Raw genomic sequence first — 19,256 nt, 5'->3', positions numbered from 1 at the left:
ACATAAGTGTTCATGGTAGGTTTATTCATAATAGCCAAAAACTGGAAACACATCAAATGTCCATAGGTGGATGAACAAATTATGGTATATCCATATAATGGAATACAACTTAGTAACAAAAAGAATGAATTAATGATACACAAAAGAACATGAATTAATTTCAAAAACATGCTGAGCAAAAAGAAGCCAGATACAAAAGAGCACATGATGTATGAAATTCTACAATAGGCAACACGTATTTATAGTGACAGAAAGCATATCACTGGTAGCCTGGGGCCAGATGGGTGGGGAGGGGCAGAAAAGAACTTTTGGAGGTGATGAAAATGTTGTGTGTCTTAATTTGATGGTGTTTGAGAAGTGTATACATTTGTTAAAAACCCATTGATCTCATGATTTAAAGTAGATGCATTTTACTGTATGAAAGTATAAATCTAAAGTTGATTTTTAAAATGTTAAGGTCAAGAAAGACAAAAAGTCCTGAAGAACTGTCCCAGATTAAAGGAGACTAAAGTGACATCACAACTAAATGTATTGCATGATCCTGAACATGGAGGAAAATCACCTATAAATGACCTTGTCGAGACAGATGACAAAATTTGAATACGGATTATAGATAAATCACAGTACTGTAGAAATGCTAAATTTATTGATTTTGATAATTGTACTATTGTTATACAAGACAAAGTCCTTGTTCTTGTAAAATATTTAGACAAAGGGACATAATATTCCAAATTTATTATCAAAGGGATCAGTATAGAGAGAGAGAGGGAGAACTGTAAAGCGCAGTTAGATCAAAATATAAACAAATCGTAACTATGGGTAAAGGTTATATGAGAGCTCCTGGTACTATTGTTTCAACTTTTCAATAAGTTTGAAATCATAACAAAATAAAAAAAAAAATTAAATGATAGGTAAGCATCTAGATGGGGAATGGTCAGGATACCTATTTTTTAGTTCTTAATAGTGCTATCTCCCCAAGCCTAAGGCTATGGAAATGATTTACCCTATGGGTAAGGAACAGATCCAGAGTTCTCTGACTGGCTTTGTGGGTAGTTCAGGGAATGAAGAAGAGAGACTTTCTCAGGGCCATTAAAGAGAGAGGTAACTGATTTCCAAAAACAAAATCTTCCCCTCTTCCCCAAGAAGACAGCCGGCATCTGATCTCTTAAATCACAGCCCAAAAGAGCATTTTCTTCCTCTTCCAACTCATCTCTTTCCACAGTGGAATAAGTCCTGCTGTCAAAAACATTAATTTGTAAACAATCACAAATTATCCCTGGAAACAAAATGACAAAATTCCATTTCACCTTTTCTTCTGTGTCTATTTGAAGCAGGCCGTGGAAACACAATCAATTCTCTTCTCACAGATACAATTATAAGTTGTAAAGCAATAAGTATTTTCTATTCTTGCTGAGCTTAAAAAAGCACATTCTTCTCTCCCAGGAGGCAAACTCATTATTGGAGAATTACTGTAGAACAGAAAACACATATGGTCCACTGTTGAATTATGAAGCTTACAATAACATAAATCATCATCTTTTTAAGTGTGTTGCCTAAAGATCTGGAATATGGAAATGTTAATCACGACTTTATCACTAAAAGACTTTCCTTTGCTCTAGCCTGTTAAATAGAATAACAGCCTCTTGATCACACCCATAATCGTCCATCTTATTCCACACTGGGAATTTTTGGTCAGAAGTCAAAACTACCTTGCAGTATTGCTGAGGGATCATGATATATAGCAAAATTGCTTTCCTATGTAAATTTTTTTCAGTCAAAGTGAGAGAGGAAAAAGAAGAAGAACTTAATTTCTGTGACAGAGATAACTGGGTCTCATGTGCATATACCTTAAAGAGAAAAAGCAGAATTGGACTATAGCCAGAGATGAGGTTATTTAATTGAGGTTTTCATTTGTTTTGTTTCTTTCCCTTCCCACCCCATAGCTAATAATTATTATTATATTAATAATTATAATTATTATTTCATGACTATCCCTTGAAAGATATCGAAAAGCAGGACTTTTGCTTCAGCAAAGTGGTGGATTAGATACCAGTATTATCTTACTGTTGAAACAGTAAAATGATGAATAAAGAAAAATTTAAATGTGCTTCAACAAATTTATGAACTGGAAAGAAACAAATTCATACTCAGGCCGAGGGTTAAGAGAAAGTGGGAACCTGGAAGGGTAATTGAAGCTCTGAAGCCAGTTTTTCCCTTCATTGATGTAGTAGGCTGAATAATGAATTCCACCCAAGATTCTAAATAGAAGACAAGCCGTAAAGAGTTGAGACCCCAAAAAAATATATCTTCAGTAAAAACCACCCAAGAACTGTCCCTGAGCATTGCACTTAGGCAGAAGAGAAAAAGAACAATCCTACCTAAGACTTCAAAAGATTAAACCATCTCTCATATAATTTGCATTTGCTGTATTATTTAAGAATATTCAAATCTGCTATAGGAATGAAGAGAAACAAACAAGAAAGACAAACGAATCTGAGTAGCTGGTAAGTCATAGGCAGAACACATAGGATGTATGAAGTATGTATAAGTAAGTTGGTAACCTCTGAGACATGTTAGGTATAGATATAGAAAGTAGAGCATATGAATGGTAAACATAGGAAAGGATGAAAGAACCAAGTAGACACTAAATATAATACTCCAAATATACATGACGCACATAGATACTCAACATTCATGAGGTCTCCATTTCCCCACCCATTGGTGACACTATTTCTGGCCTTCTGCCTAAGAAACTCAAATAAAATTCATAGCTACTCATAAGGTTATTATAACACTGCAGCTGTGGTTAGGCTTACATGCTCCTGCACCTCCCCAGTAGAGAAAATATGTATGCTGGGCACAAGAACCTTCTATCTGTTGGGCCCTTTTACTCAAACCTCAAGTCTAGTCCTAGATCCACACCATCATCAAGAAAGGGTTATGCAGCAGAGAGAGGCAGGCCATATGATGATTGCATAACCTAGGATTCAGGTGATCCTTTCACCCACTTGCAACTTATCCTAAGTGTGACAACCTATCGCATCCCATCTAAGTCTGAGAGCTATTCCATTTCCTTCCCCTGGAATAGTGCAATGTGGTTTAAATTGATTTAATTAACTGTGCAATTTAAGTGTATTTATTTGGCCCATGAGCGTTTCTGTTCTATGATGTCTGAGATTGTTTGCCTGAAAGTGTGCTTACAGGCTGTGGTCACATTAAGGTAATTTTCTGTATGACATCTTTTGTAGGTCTGCAGCCCAGATCTACACTATTTACAGGGCTCATATTTAGAATTAAAAGCAGCCTTAGAAAATGAGTGATGTCAGCATCATGGCAAAGTGAGCTCTTCCCTTAGACTCTCTTCCCTAAGATACAATGAAAAGGATATTCATAAACCAGCAGAGGATATTCACACAAAAGTATAAATGTCTGAGAGACCCACGCAGCCATACAGCTGAAGGTGGAGGTGCTGAAACTTCCAGGAGGCAGTGGAAGGAGGGAAAGGGATATCCTCTCCCTCTCCCAACTGCAGCAACCTAGGGGCACTCCAAAAAGAAGACATAAGTCATACAAATATATATGCACCTAACACAGGAGCACCAACGTACATACAGCAACTTTTTTTTTTTTTTTTTTAATTTTTTGTTTATTGCAGTAACATTGGTTTATAACATTGTAAAAATTTCAGGTGTACATCATTGTACTTCTATTTCTGCATGGACTACATCATGTTCACCACCAAAATACTAATTACAACCCATCACCACACACATGTACCGAATTATCCCTTTCACCCTCCTCCCTCCCCCCTTCCCCTCTGGTAACCACCAATCCAATCTCTGTCCCTATGTGTTTGTTTATTGTTGTTATTATCTACTACTTAATGAAGGAAATCATACGGTATTTGACCTTCTCCCTCTGACTTATTTCACTTTGCATTATACCCTCAATGTCCATCCATGTTGTCACAAATGGCTGGATTTCGTCGTTTCTGATGGCTGAGTAGTATTCCATTGTGTATATATACCACAGCTTCTTTATCCATTCGTCCCTTGATGGGCACTTAGGTTGCTTCCAAGTCTTGGCTATCGTGAATAAGGCTGCAATGAACACAGGGGTGCATGTACCTTTGCAAATTGGTGTTTTCAAGTTCTTTGGATAAATACCCAACAGTGGAATAGCTGGATCATATGGTAGTTCTATCGTTGATTTTTTGAGGAATCTCCAAACTGTTTTCCATAGTGGCTGCACCAGTTTGCACTCCCACCAGCAGTGTATGAGAGTTCCCTTCTCTCCACATCCTCTCCAACACATGTTGTTTCCTGTCTTGTTAATTATAGCCATTCTGACAGGCGTGAGGTGATATCTCATTGTAGTTTTGATTTGCATTTCCCTGATAGTTAGTGATTTTGAACATCTTTTCATGTGTCTGTTGGCCATCTGTATATCTTCTTTGGAGAAATGTCTGTTCAGGTCTTTTGCCCATTTTTAATTGGGTTGGTAGTTTTGTTGTTGAGATGCATGAGTTCTTTATATATTTTGGAGATTAAGCCCTTATCAGATGTATGGTTTGCAAATATCTTCTCCCAATTGTTAGGTTGTCTTTTCGTTTTGTTGATGGTTTCCTTTGCTGTGCAGAAGCTTTTTAGTTTGATGTAGTCCCATTTGTTTATTTTTTCTATTGTTTCTCTTGCCTGGTCAGATGTGGTGTTTGAAAAGATGTTGCTAAGACTGATGTGGAAGAGCGTCCTGCCTATGTTTTCTTCTAGAAGTTTCATAGTTTCAGGTCTTACATTCAAGTCTTTAATCCATTTGGAGTTAATTTTTGTGTATGGTGTAAGGTAAGGGTCTACTTTCATTTTTTTGCATGTGGCTATCCAGTTTTCCCAACACCATTTGTTGAAGAGACTTTCTTTTCCCCAATCTATGTTCTTGGCTCCTTTGTCGAAGATTAGCTGTCCATAGATGTGTGGGTTTATTTCTGGGCTTTCGATTCTATTCCATTGATCTGTGTGTCTGTTTTTGTGCCAGTACCATGCTGTTTTGGTTACTATAGCTTTGTAGTATATTTTGAAATCAGGGAGTGTGATACCTCCAGCTTTGTTCTTTTTTCTCAGGATTCCTTTAGCTATTCGGGGTCTTTTGTTGTTCCATATAAATTTTAGGATTCTTTGTTCTATTTCTGTGAAAAATGTTGTTGGAACTTTGATAGGGATTGCATTGAATCTATAGATGGCTTTAGGAAGTATGGACATCTTAACTATGTTAATTCTTCCAATCCAAGAGCACGGAATATCTTTCCATTTCTTTGTGTCCTCTTCAATTTCTTTCAGCAATGTTTTATAGTTTTCGGTGTACAGATCTTTCACCTCTTTGGTTAAGTTTATTCCTAGGTATTTTATTCTTTTTGTTGCAATTGTAAATGGGATGGTATTCTTAATTTCTCTTTCTGCTACTTCGTTGTTAGTGTACAGAAATGCAACTGATTTTTGTATGTTGATTTTGTATCCTGCAACTTTACCATAGTCGTTTATTACTTCTAAAAGTTTTCTGGTGGATTCTTTAGGGTTTTCTATATATAAAATCATGTCATCTGCAAATAGTGACAGTTTCACTTCTTCCTTTCCAATTTGGATCCCTTTTATTTCTTTCTCTTGCCTGATTGCTCTGGCTAGGACTTCCAATACTATGTTAAATAGGAGTGGTGACAGTGGGCATCCTTGTCTGGTTCCTGTTCTTAGAGGGATAGCTTTCAGTTTTTCACCATTGAGGATGATATTAGCTGTGGGTTTGTCATATATGGTCTTTATTATGTTGAGGTACTTTCCTTCTATACCCATTTTATTCAGAGTTTTTATCATAAATGGATGCTGTATCTTGTCAAATGCTTTCTGCATCTATTGAGATGATCATGTGATTTTTATTCTTCATTTTATTAATGTGGTGTATTACGTTGATTGATTTGCGAATGTTAAACCATCCCTGCATACCTGGAATAAATCCCACTTGATCATGGTGTATAATCTTTTAACATATTGTTGTATGCGATTTGCTAGTATTTTGTTGAGGATTTTCGATCGATGTTCATCAGTGATATTGGCCTGTAATTTTCTTTTTGTGTTGTCCTTGTCTGGTTTTGGTATCAGGGTAATGTCAGCTTCGTAGAATGAGTTAGGAGCTTCCCCCTCCTCAATTGTTTGGAAGAGTTTGAGAAGGATAGGTATTAACTCTTCTTTGAATGTTTGGTAGAATTCACCAGGGAAGCCATCTGGTCCTGGACTTTTATTTTTGGGGAGGTTTTTGATTACTGTTTCGATCTCCTTACTGGTGATTGGTCTATTCAAATTCTCTACTTCTTCTTGATCCAGTTTTGGAAGGTTGTATGATTCTAAGAATTTATCCATTTCTTCCAGATTGTCGAATTGGTTGGCATATAGTTTTTCATAGTATTCTCTTATAATCTTTTGTATTTCTGAGGTGTCTGTTGTAACCTCTCCTCTTTCATTTCTGATTTTACTTATTTGTGCCTTCTCTCTTTTTTTCTTGGTGAGTCTAGCTAAAGGTTTGTCAATTTTGTTGATCTTTTCAAAGAACCAGCTCTTGGTTTTATTTATTTTTCTATTGTTTTTTGGTCTCTATTTCATTTATTTCTGCTCTGATTTTTATGATTTCCCTTCTTCTACTGATTTTGGGCTTTGTTTGTTCTTCTTTTTCCAGTTCCTTTAGGTGCATTGTTAGATTGTTTATTTGAGATTTTTCTTGTTTGTTGAGATAGGCCTGTATTGCTATAAACTTCCCTCTTAGAACCGCTTTTGCTGTATCCCATAAATTCTGGCATGTCGTATTTTCATTTTCATTTGTCTCCAGGTATTTTTTGATTTCTTCTTTGATTTCTTCGTTAACCCAATCGTTGTTCAGTAGCATTTTGTTTAATCTCCATGTATTTGTGGCTTTTCTGATTTTCTTCCTATAGTTGATTTCTAGTTTCATACCGTTGTGGTCAGAAAAGATGGTTGGTATTATTTCAATCTTCTTAAATTTATGGAGACTTGTTTTGTGGCCTAATATGTGATCAATCCTGGAGAATGTTCCATGTGCATTTGAAAAGAACGTGTATTCTTCGGTTTTTGGATGGAATGCTCTGTATATATCTACAGCAACTTTTAATAGACCTAAAAGGAGACATTAATAGGAACACAACAATAGTAGGGGAACTTAACACCCCACTTACATTAATGGATACATCATACAGACTGAAAGTCAACAAGGAAATAGTGGAATTCAATGAAAAACTAGACCAGATGGACTTAATAGATATATATAGAACATCCCATCCAAAAACAGCAGAATGCACATTCTTCTCAAGTGCACGTGAACATTCTCAAAGATAGACCACGTGTTGGGAAACAAGGCAACCCTCAATAAAGAAGAAGATTGACATCACATTGAGCATCTTTTCTGACCATAATGTTGGAAACTAGAAATGAACTACAAGAAAAAAGCTGAGAAAGTGACAAAGATGTGGAGACTAAAAATCATGATACTGAACAACCAATGGATCATTGAAGAAATCAAAAGAGAAATTTAAAAATATCTGGAGCCAAGTGAAAATGAAAATATATCACACCAACTCACATGGGATGCAACAAAAGAGATCCTAAGAGAGAAATTCATAGCACCCAAGCCCACCCTAACAAGAAAGAAAAAATCTCAAATAAACAATCTTAAACTGCACCTGACATAACTGGAAGAAGATGAAAAAACAAAGCCCAATGTAGGAAGAAGGAGGGAAATAATAAAAATTAGAGCAGAAATAAACAAAATTGAAAGGAAACAAATACAGTAGTAAGGATCAAAGAAATTAAGAGCTGGCACTTTGAGAAGATAAACAAAATTGAAAAATCCTTACCTGGACTCACTAAGAAAACAAGTACGAAGACTCAAATAAGTAATATTAGAAGTGAAAGAGGAGAAATTAAACAAACACCACAAAAAACCAAAGGATTATAAGAGAACACTATGAAAAACTATATGCCAACAAATTGGACAATCTAGAAGAAATGGATAAATTCATAGACTCATACCTCCCATAAGTGAATCAAGAAGAAATAGAGAATCTGAATAGACCAATCACAAGTGAAGACACTGAAACAGTAATCAAAATCCTCCCAAAATGTAAAAGTCCAGGACCAGACGGCTTCTCTGGTGAATTCCACCAAAAATTCAAAGAAGATTTAATACCTATCATTCTCAACCTATTCTAAAAAATAAAAGATGGAACACTTCCCAACACATTTTAGAAGGCCAAAATCATCCTGATCCAAAAGCCAGACAAAGGTAACAGAAAGAAGGAAAATTACAGGCCAATATTGCTGACGAACATAGATGCAAAAATCCTTAAAAAAATATTGGCAAACCAAATACAGCAATACATTGGAAGGATGATATACCATGTTCAAGTGGGATTTATATCAGGTATGCAGGGATGGTTCAACACCTGCAAATCAACCAATGTGATACACCACATTAACAAAGTGAGGTATAAAAACCACTATAAGACGTTATTGAAAGAACTTGATGATGACATAAAGAAATGGAAAGGTATTGCATGCACATAGATTGGTAGAATAAATATAGTTATAATGTCCACACTACCTAAAGCAATCTACAGATTCAATGCAATCCTAATCAGAATTTCTATAACATTCTGCATAGAAATAGAACCAAGAATCCTAAAATTCATATGAGCCAACAAAAGACTCCCAAGATCTAAAACAATCCTGAGAAAAAAGACCAAAGCTGGAGGCATCACAATCCCTGAGTTAAAACTATGCTACAAAGGTATAATAATCAAAACAGCATGGTACTCGCACAAAAACAGACACACAGGTCACTGGAATAGAATTGGAAGCCCGGAAACGAAACCACACGTCTACAGACAGCTAATCTTCAAGAGAGAAGCCAAGAATATACAATGGAGAAAGGAAAGTCTCTTCAACAACTGGTGTTGGGAAAACTGGACAGCCACAAGCAAAAGAATGAAAGTAGACCATTATCTTTTTCCATACATAAAAAATTAACTGGAAATGGATTAAAGACTTGAAGGTAAGACGTGAAACTATAAAACTCCTAGAAGAAATTATAGGCATTACACTCTTTGACATAAGTCTTAGAAGGATCTTTTCAAATCCCATATCTACACAGACAACAAAAGGGCAACAAAAGAAAAAGTAAATAAATGGGACTTCATCAGACTAAAGAGCTTCTGCAAGGCAAAGGAAACCAGGACTAAAATGAAAAGACAGCCCACCAGCTGGGAGAAAATATTCGCAAATCATATATCTGACAAGAAGTTAATCTCCAAAATTTATAAAGATACACAACTCCACAACAAAAAAACAAACAACTCAATCAAAAAATGGGCAGAGGATATGAACTGACATTTTCCCAAAGAAGATATACAGATGGCCAATAGGCACATGAAAAGATGTTCAACATCACTAATCATCAGGGAAATGCAAATGAAAATGACATTGAGATATCTCTTTACACCTCTTAGAATGGCTATAACTACCAAGAAAAAAATAGCAAATGTTGGATAGGATGTGGAGAAGAGGCAACCCTCATATACTGCTGGTGGGTTTGCAAACTGGTACGGCCACTATGGAAAACAGTATGGAGATTTCTCAAAAAATTAAAAATAGTGACACCATACGAACCAGTTATCCCACTACTGGGTATTTATCCAAAGAACTTGAAATCAAGAATTCCAAGAGACTTATGCACCCCTATGTTCATTGCAGCATTATTCACTGTAGCCAAGACATGGAAGCAACACAAGTGCCCATTGACTGATGAATGGATAAAGAAGATGTGGTATATATGCACGATGGAACACTACTCAGCCATAAAAACAGCCAAAATCGTGGCGCCAGCCCAGTGGCATAGCAGTTAAGCTCACTCGCTCGGCTTTGTTGGCCCCAGGTTCGCTGCTTTTGATCTCCCACGCGAGTCTATGCAGCGCTTATCAAGCCATGCTGTGGCAGTATCCCACATAAAGCTCAGGAAGATGGGCACAGATGTTAGCCCAGGGCCAATCTTCCTCAGGAAAAAAGAGGAGGATTGGCAACAGATGTTAGCTCAGGGCTAATCTTCCTCAAAAAAGAAGAAAAATTACAAAATCGCCCCCTTTGCAGCAACATGGATGGCCTTTGTGAGTATTATGTCAAGCAAAATAAACCAGACAGAGAACGACAAACACCATATGATTTCACTCATATGTAGAAGATAAACAAATACATGGACAAAGAGAACAGACTACGGGTTACCAGAGGGGATGGCATTGGGTGTGGGCATAAGGGATAAACGGGCACATATATATGGTGATGGATAAATAATACAGTACAACTGAAATTGCACACTGTTATAAACTATTATACCTCAATAAAAATGATAATAATAAAAACAGTGGCCCTGACTCATAGTGCCCCAAGGCATCCAACAAAAGCAAATTCTTTCTTGACGAAGCCATCTTCATCTCCATCCTTGACTAATTTCCACAGCAGCTCAAAAATGCGAAAAAAAATCACTCAACACTACAAAGAAAATGGCATCGTGAACAAAAACCAGCAGAAACAATAGAGTGGACCCACAAAACTTCATATCTAAGAATTTTCAGATGCTCAATATACAATAAGAATATTTAGTATCTTTCAAGAAATAAAGGACAGCTTCAAAATATGAGTAACTAGAAAGATTTGGAAACATAAAACAGAATTTCTAGAAATAAATAATATAATACATAGTTCAGATTTTTAAAAAAATCATTGAACAGTTTAACAGCAGTTTATAACTAAATGTAAACCCAAGAGGTTACAAAATACTGCACTTCAAAATAGAAGAACTATAGTGCAGGTATATGCGTGTGTGTGTGTGTATACTCACATATATTTATATTTATAAATAATATAAACCAATAATGTAAAGGAGTTTCAAATGAATTCTTAGGATGCTCAAAATATTCATTTGAGGTTGTGGGAGGGATCACTTTGGCTAAGTCAGGATGGTCTGATCATTTCATATCACTTTTCTTTATGATTTTGTTTTATTTTGTGTACCTCATAACACATACTTCTGAGCATGTGTTTAACATCATAATTTTAGTATTATTAATAACACTCTAGAATGCATCTTTTATTTTTAAATATGCTTCCTAAAACACTTTCTTAATCATTCTACTTATTCTTACCAATGATGGCTACTTGAAAATGAGGTAAGCTGTGCATAATAAGAGAAGATTCTTTTTAGATACAATCCTTCCAGCCCTAACACCAATATTAGACTTTGAATGCATTCCAGAGACTTACATTCCAGAAGATGTGCCATCCTCAATCCATTTCCACTTCCTTTCCTCTGCTTTGTATGATAATCCAATCCAGTAGTAGTTTCCATAAGTCTGGGGTTGAAGGAAGGCCTATAAAGGAAACAAAATATATCATGTGACTAAATTCCCACCTGTGAGATGAATGAAAAGGACAGATAAAGGGCCCAACTCTTTCTAAGGCCACTACTCTGCTACCTCATCCTTCATCCCTCCTTCTAGAAAACCTTCTCTCCCCTCAAACCCTGTATGTTCATTTTGCAAAGTAATTTTCTCCAGGATTATTTACTGATGTTAAAAATGGCTGCCAGTTTCACAGATTACTTAAAACCTGCAAAAATTTAAAATCTAAATATCTCAGAATAGGAGATTCATTAAATAATTTTTGATCTTTATAAAACCATTCAAAATCATGCTCCAGAAAAATACTTAAGGATGCAGAAAAATGATCATTACATATTCTTAAGTGAAAACACCTATCTTCAAAATAAATTTATTAAAACAACAAGTGTATCTGGGGAGATGTGTCTGGGAGCCTTCAGCCTTCAGCCTCATAAGAAAAAGATTGGCTGTAGTTCAGTAGTTGGAAGAGGTGAAGGGAAAAAGGGCAGTATTCCGAAATATTTACTGTCCAAAAATGTAGTGTAGCGAAGCGACACATTACATAACTTCTGAATAAGTGATTGAATATATTTTAAAATATTGGTTTAAATTTAACTGTGTTTTATTTTAACAAACATAAAAAGTTATTTTATGAATTGATATCCTAAATTCTTTTATGTTGTGATTTAAAACACCTATTAGATTTGCATATGAATTTTGTGTTGTGTTCCTAAATAATAAATAGAAGTTTCAGGCTGATCTTTACAAACACTTCTCTATAAAAACGCATTTTATGTATGTAGATAGTTGTTACTGGTAATAAATTAAGAAGATAGTTTAGAAATTGTTGCCACTGTATTTTCTCTTTTTATAATTCTTTTTGAAAGCTACACATCTTGATGTAATATATAAGAATATCGATCAAGTAAATGTTACCTACAGATGCAATGAAAATCACCATAAGGCTAATTTGTAAAAGTGTGACCACTTTTATGTTCCTCATTATTATCTCCCTTTTGCAAATAGGAAAACTGGGGCCCAGAGAGGTTAAGTAATTTACCCAAGGTCACCCAGACAGAAACTGGATTTTATCCCAGGTAGTCTGTCCCCTGTATACCTAACAGAAACTACTAGACTGTATTGCCTCTGGGTTCTTAGTCGCCACTTTATAGGAAGAAATAACTGCTGGTTCCAGGCTGCAATTTACCAAAGGGTTAAGTACTTCTTTGAAGGAAAAGCACACTTCTCCGAGAGCCGGTCACCTATAGACTCCTTAGAGAGGGAAGTGATTGCAAAGACGCAACCTGCACCTGCAAGGTTTCCATTTTAGAAATAATATTGGTCATCAAGATAGATAATACGTATTGAATGCTTAGTAACAAGATCATACACCTATTAGCAGGCAGATGTCACCTGGGAGACTCTTAATTATACAACTTTTGCTCATTCAACAGACACAACACAAAGGATAACTGAAGGTCCCTCTTTCTGGACTCCTCCCGGTCCTCAATATCTTGGGTCCAAGGAAGAGAGACAGAGTCCAAGAGAATAAAAGTGAATGTAACAAACCATGATACCTGTTCATCTTTATCATTTATCGTCAAAAGAGATAAATTGTAACTTTGGCAAGTCTGTTTACATCCCTTCCAGGTTTTAACTTCAGTGGTAAAATAATAACAGTTTACTCCACGACAGGACCAGCGGTCTGCATAGAGTTTGCCTACAACATATAAGGTGAAACATTAAACTTCGTGTCATCTGGAATTCTGTTAAGCACAGGAATATATTTATCAGTCCTCTAAAAACAAACTCGTAGGTATAAATAATGATAATATGATGTTCATCAATATACTGGAGGCCAGGAGATATCTGCACTCCCATATTCATTGCAGCGTTATTCACAATAACAAAGATATGGAAACAACCCAAATGTCCATAGATGGATGAATGGATAGAGAAAATGTGGTATATACATACAATGGAATATCATTCAGCCTTAAAAAAAAAGGAAATCCTGGCATATGAGACAATATGGATAAAGCTTGACGATATTATGCTAAGTGAAATAAGCCAAACACAGAAGGAAATACTGCATGATTCCAGTTACATGAGATATAAGAAGCAGTCAAACTCAGAGAAACAGAAAGTAGAATGGTGGTTGCCGGGACTGGGGTGGGGATGGGGGTGGGGGAATGAGGAGTTGTTGTTCAACGGGTATATAGTTTCAGTTATACAAGATGAATAAGTTCTAGAAATCTGTTGTACAACATAATGCTTACAGTTAACAATATGGAATTGTGCACTTAAAAACTTGTTAAAAATATAGATCTCATTTTAAGTGTTCTCACCATGCACAATAAAAGGAACATGAGGAAAGTTTGGAGGGGATGGATATTCTATTACCCACACTGTGAATGGTTTTACAGATATATACAAAGGCTAAATGCATCAAACTGTATACATTAAATATGTGCAGTTCTTCGCATAAGAATAATACGTCAATAAATCTGTTTTTAAAAATACTAAATAAAATGCAAAAAAAAATGTTCTGGGATGCCTTTTAAATAAAATAAACATTATTCTTTGTGTTTTTTTCTTCTCATGTATCTTACAATATACGAAATTTTTAAAATATTATGACCCTCTAGTAATAGAGAGAGTAAATTTCTACTAACTACCATACCTAAATGATATTAAATAGGCAAAATCTCTTTGTAAACTCTAAATCCTAAACAAATATTTATTGGTTGATTAACCAGGTCAGTTTATTTCATTGTTATGCATGATAACAGAGTTTATTGTATGAGATCTCATATTCTTATCTCTTGGTAGTTTATAATGGTAGCATCACACAGAGTCACACAGCATCAACACTGGTGAATCTTGCAGATGTGCTGCAGAGAATGTGTATTGATCACAAATAGATCACATACCTGAAGTCAAGGCTGAATGGAAAAACACACACACAAACACATACACACAGTTATCTTTACAACAGCATCCAAATAAAAGGCCTTGTGCCCATTGTAGCCTAAGTATATTTTTACTGATAGCCTCCATATTTCATGTCAGCGACAAAGTGGGAGTGTCTTATTTGCCCACAGTTGCAAAATGATACAAATTTTCAGGGGAGCTGACATAGTATTTCACCTTCTGGGAGCAGTAGCAATGCAAGAACTGCCATTGAGTTTTGGAAACATAGGGCTCTACTACTCCAAACATGGCTTCTGGGGTCTTAATCCTATGTTTGAAACAAGTAAACCCAAATACCCATACTACATCCAACAGGCACAAATTAAAGTTGTCCAGCAGACATAGATCTCTAGCATATACCATACGCCTGTTTGTTAGGCCTCAAAGCTTCTGGAGGGGGAACAAATAATGAAAAATCATGCAATATTTCATTCAAGATTTCCTCCTGTATCCAAAATACCTGTATTTTGCAAAGACTTTGAAAAGCTCTCCTGTTTTCTATGACATCTCTTCTTTTCTATAAAGAGTGAGTCCAGTTCCTTTTTCTGCTGAAGGGTTTCGTTTTTGAGAATGTCATATTCTAAAGTCTTATTCAAAAGCTGCTCCTTTAAGTAGGCAGCATTTTTTATATTGTGGTACCTTTGACTGAGATTTTGTGGACTTGCTTCCTGTCTGTGCTCTTCTTGAGTGCACTGCAAAACTAAAATTAATAACATAGATATAATACAAAAAAGTACTCATAATGCTTAATGTCGGAATTTGATACAAGAAAAAAAGTATCACTTGGATAACCAACCTATTTCATTACTTTAATTAGTAATTTGACATTTAGAAAGTAACACTACAATAAACTGACCACAGAAATGGAAACATCAAATTTCTCACTATTAGCAACTTAAGCATAGAATAAATAAAATAAGGTATCTGAATAAAATTATAAAGGTAACACCTTACCATTCCGTTTAGTTTCTTTTTAACAGTTAGTGCATCATTCACAAATAGACACTAAAGTAAAAACCAGTCAATGAATATTTAACAACACGTTTTCTGAGTATGAAAATCTCCACCAACATGAAGAAATAGCACCATTATTATTGGAGTAGATGGAATATCCGTAGGAGAAAAGAAAGGAAGATACAAATGTGTAATTTTATTTGAGTGTGTCATATTTGTGATTTTCTCTAAAGATGTCAAGGAATTCAAATAAAAAATAAAGGTTGAAGTCAAGATCATCTAACATCCATGTATAAAATCACTCTTTTTACTAAACCATTTCTTCATTGTATACTGAGAAAAACTCAAGAGAAAGTCATAATTTCTTTTGAATAGTTATTTCTCAAAGAATGTTTGTCTAAAATTCCCAATGATCTAAACTCAGAAGGCAGAAAATTACTAACTTCTTATCAGAAGGAATGTTACCATGTATTATACAGAATGAGAAAGCTCATTACAGATGCAGTCATTGGAATAGGTAAATAAAATGAAAATGCCATTGCGATGTGTCTGAGGAAAAATCACCAAAAAGGAGACACTGGAGATATTCCCTGATTACAGCCAAGGCACAATTGTAGGAGCATGGTTACTATCTGCACAATTAGTGGTTGCTGCTTTTACTCGAACTTGAAAGATATATTTCAGTTACTCACTCTTTGTCCCCAACACTGTAACTGTCACCAAAAGAAGTAAACAGAAGATCCCAAGAGTCGCTGTAATGAGATGCCAGGGCACTGAAAACTCTTAAAATGAAGAACGAAGAAAATAATCATTAGGAATAGAGCCTGGCCCACTACTAACCTTAACCTAGGACACCATTTGGAACAAAAAGACAATCTTCTCTAAAAATTTTACAAAAATATATCATACAAATCGATGATCTTGTAATTACAATTTTAAAGTTTCAGATTTCTGACTGACATGCACCCATTGTAGAAATCTTACACACAAGGGCAGTGCTATAGGATTTTCAAAGTACATCCCTTACAATGCACAGATGGCAATCGACACAACACACATTTATGAGAATCTACACTGACATGTATACTCCATCCTGTGATCGCAATTAATCATGAAGAGAAAAGACAAAGCAGTCAATATTCTTGAGAAATTGGTGGCCAATAGTGGATACTCTGAAACTGCAAATGTGATTGGAGTTCAACCATAAAGGAGTTTCTAGAAATCAACTTCCCTTTCTTTTTCATTAATACTACTTTTCCCGAGTCAATACTATATTTATCCTCCTACTTTTGAGGTCCTCTGAAAGTTGTATCTCTGTCACTAAATTAAACAAGTAACAATTATTCTCAGTTTAGAGTTTGTGACAATATTTGAGGAGAGAGAGAGAAGATAGAAAAATTAGAATGCTCCTTTTGATTTGAATATTTTTGCTTCTTCACTGCCATCAAGTTTTAATAAATATTTAAGACATCTAAAACATAATTTTTCTGAAAAAAAACATTGTTTCTAATGCATATTTTTCATTTCTCATTCTTTAAGACTTTCATTTCTCTAGAAGATGCAGTCTTTTCTTGAGAGTCTAGTCTGTCCTCTACTTTTAAAGGTCTCATGAATTCCTCTTAAACAAATTTGGATGGAAACATTCTATTAGCTTCTCAAATTTAAAAGAATTCATTAATTTCTCTATTCTTACAAACTTTAAAAGAAAAAGATTTGTTCTCCTAGGCTACACATTTGTGATTTCATATTACCATCTGAGAACCTGAAGCACAGACAGGAACACTATTTCAAAAGTCTAAAGTTTGACAATCCATAAGAGACAGGTGAATCTAGATGCTTAAAACAGGTACCTTTGTCGTCCTTTTTCCCAGGCCTTTGAGTAGCACCAGGCCTTAATCTATTTTGTGACTCCAAAGGAGGCTGAAGAACTCTCAAGGAGGAATAAATCACTTCCTCATTGCTCATGTCTAGAGTAAGAAGAGAAATATGTTTTGCAGTAAAACTTTGCAACAGGATGATTTCTGTCTAAAGAGAAATTAAAATGTCAGTCTATAGGAACATACCATGATGAAGAGGCATGTATATTTGTATGTGTGTGGGGGTGTGTTTAGTAACTCCTGTAAGTGCCTACAGCATGTAGACTCAGCTTGATTTATTTAAGAAATGGAAAACCTTTCAATATCTCTGATAAAGTCATATATACTCCTTGTGATTACTGCTGTAATTATTAGAAAATACAGAAAGAATTTTTTAAAAGTCTACCAATAGTTTGAATAGGCTGGGTCCTATTCATCCAGCCAATATAGCTCAAAATGTTCAACATACACATACAGATATTAGGCAGATGTGGTACCATCCCAACATACTGAGGCACTTTTAATACTATCAATGCAAAAACCAAAAATTCTATTTTTATAATTCTGAAAAAATATAAATATCTTGACTTAAAAAATATACACGTTCAGATCTTCATATAAGTATTAAAAAGTTCTTGCATTCTTTTCAATTACAACATGACTCTACAAGAGTGTTTCCCAAAGTGTATCCCATACACCATCTGTGAAAGAATTATTGAGGGTTAACACAGCAGACTGGTTAACATTCCAGATTCCTGTGCCCCATGCAAGATGTGCTGAATAGAATTCTCTTAGGTTGGTGTCTAGACCTTGTATTTTTAATCCCAAATGATTTCATGCATATGAAAATATTAGAAATAATCTTCTAGTGTATGATGTTGCCAGAGAAGCCTAGTGAAAATAAATTTGTCTGTTGGAAGTCACTAGTTAATATCCATAAAAGATTCAATGTACTAATCGATATTAATATAAAAAGAAATTTTTAAATAGTAAATATATAAAATTTACCTTGCTGATTTTATTAATCAGTCTGAAAAGATGATATCCATAAAACAAGAAATGTGGAAAACAAATTGCACACGTTAACTGTATTCTTTTAAAAGTTTTTTTAATTTATAAAATTTTCTAAACTTTATTCACATTCTCTTTAATTCCCATGGAAAAGGAGTCTTTTCTATTACAGAATCCTTTAAGATTGACAAGATAATATGTAAATCATTAGATCCAATAAAAAGTAATTAAGCCCCCGAATCCCTCTTCATTTAGATAACACAAAGCAAAAATTGTAGCATATTGAAAAAAAAGAAAATAACCTTCCATGAATGCTGAACTACAGTTTTCACATCCTTCCGAGTTAACGCAGCCCAAAGCAATCAATAGAGAATGCTTTCCCATCAATCCCACATTCATGCCAAGTCATCTGTAATAAAATGTCATATTCCTAGAATATTTTCTTTATAAGTAGGACTAACAGTATACTCAGGTACAAAGATCTGGAGGAATGAAAGCAGATGTTACCTGTGTCTGTGCCATGCAGTGACGCAGGTGGAGGAAGCTGACCCAAAAACGAGATGGGAGAAGTTGACCTTTCCAATCCTGGATCTCTTGGGTGCGTGAGAGGCTGCAAGATGGAAGGCAGAAATGAATTGTCTCTGAGTGGTACCACTACTCAAAAATTTCTGCCCCTCCTCTTGACCAAAGTGGTAAAAGGAAATTGTATGATCAAAGCTGAGGTTGACGGGAAAGGAAAAATGGTCATGAGCTATATCTTCCTCCATTTCAACTAAACAACCACTTAGTAGTCTGCAAAATAACATTCAAAATCTCTATTTGAGGACTGAAAAGATAAAGAAACACAGCTTTGTAGAAAACAAAGGTAATATCTTTAACAAAAACCAGCATACTTAAAAGAAACTACTAGTAAAAACAAATGATTAAAATGTATATGTATAAATATACATACATATACATAAGAAATATTATTACTAGAC

General features: G+C 35.1%; 1 protein-coding gene and 1 long non-coding RNA gene across 2 annotated transcripts in view; both read right to left on the bottom strand.

Moving 5' to 3' along the window:
• The window catches only part of LOC101408108 (killer cell lectin-like receptor 2), a 76,618-nt gene extending 57,732 nt beyond the window's left edge, over positions 1-18,886 (bottom strand). The window contains exons 1-4 of the mRNA XM_087441917.1: positions 18,784-18,886; positions 17,260-17,376; positions 16,102-16,191; positions 14,886-15,155 (exon numbers count right to left, since the gene is read on the bottom strand). Of these exons, the coding sequence (XP_087298043.1) occupies positions 14,886-15,155; positions 16,102-16,191; positions 17,260-17,374 (475 nt within the window). The 5' untranslated portion in view covers positions 17,375-17,376; positions 18,784-18,886. The remainder of the gene's footprint in view (positions 1-14,885; positions 15,156-16,101; positions 16,192-17,259; positions 17,377-18,783) is intronic.
• LOC147914807 (uncharacterized) lies at positions 1,392-13,787 on the bottom strand. Its single transcript, XR_015555006.1, has 3 exons — positions 13,060-13,787; positions 11,367-11,473; positions 1,392-1,469 (listed from the first exon to the last, which is right to left on the bottom strand). It is a non-coding gene; the product is annotated as an uncharacterized LOC147914807 (long non-coding RNA).
• Positions 18,887-19,256: the final 370 nt, after the last annotated feature.

The sequence above is a fragment of the Ceratotherium simum genome, chromosome 17 (genome assembly GCF_057802395.1).
Source record: "Ceratotherium simum simum isolate JZ-2026a chromosome 17, ASM5780239v1, whole genome shotgun sequence".
Classification (NCBI taxonomy): domain Eukaryota; kingdom Metazoa; phylum Chordata; class Mammalia; order Perissodactyla; family Rhinocerotidae; genus Ceratotherium; species Ceratotherium simum.
Note: the sequence above shows the minus strand (reverse complement) of the source record. Positions and strands in the feature narration are given on the sequence as shown.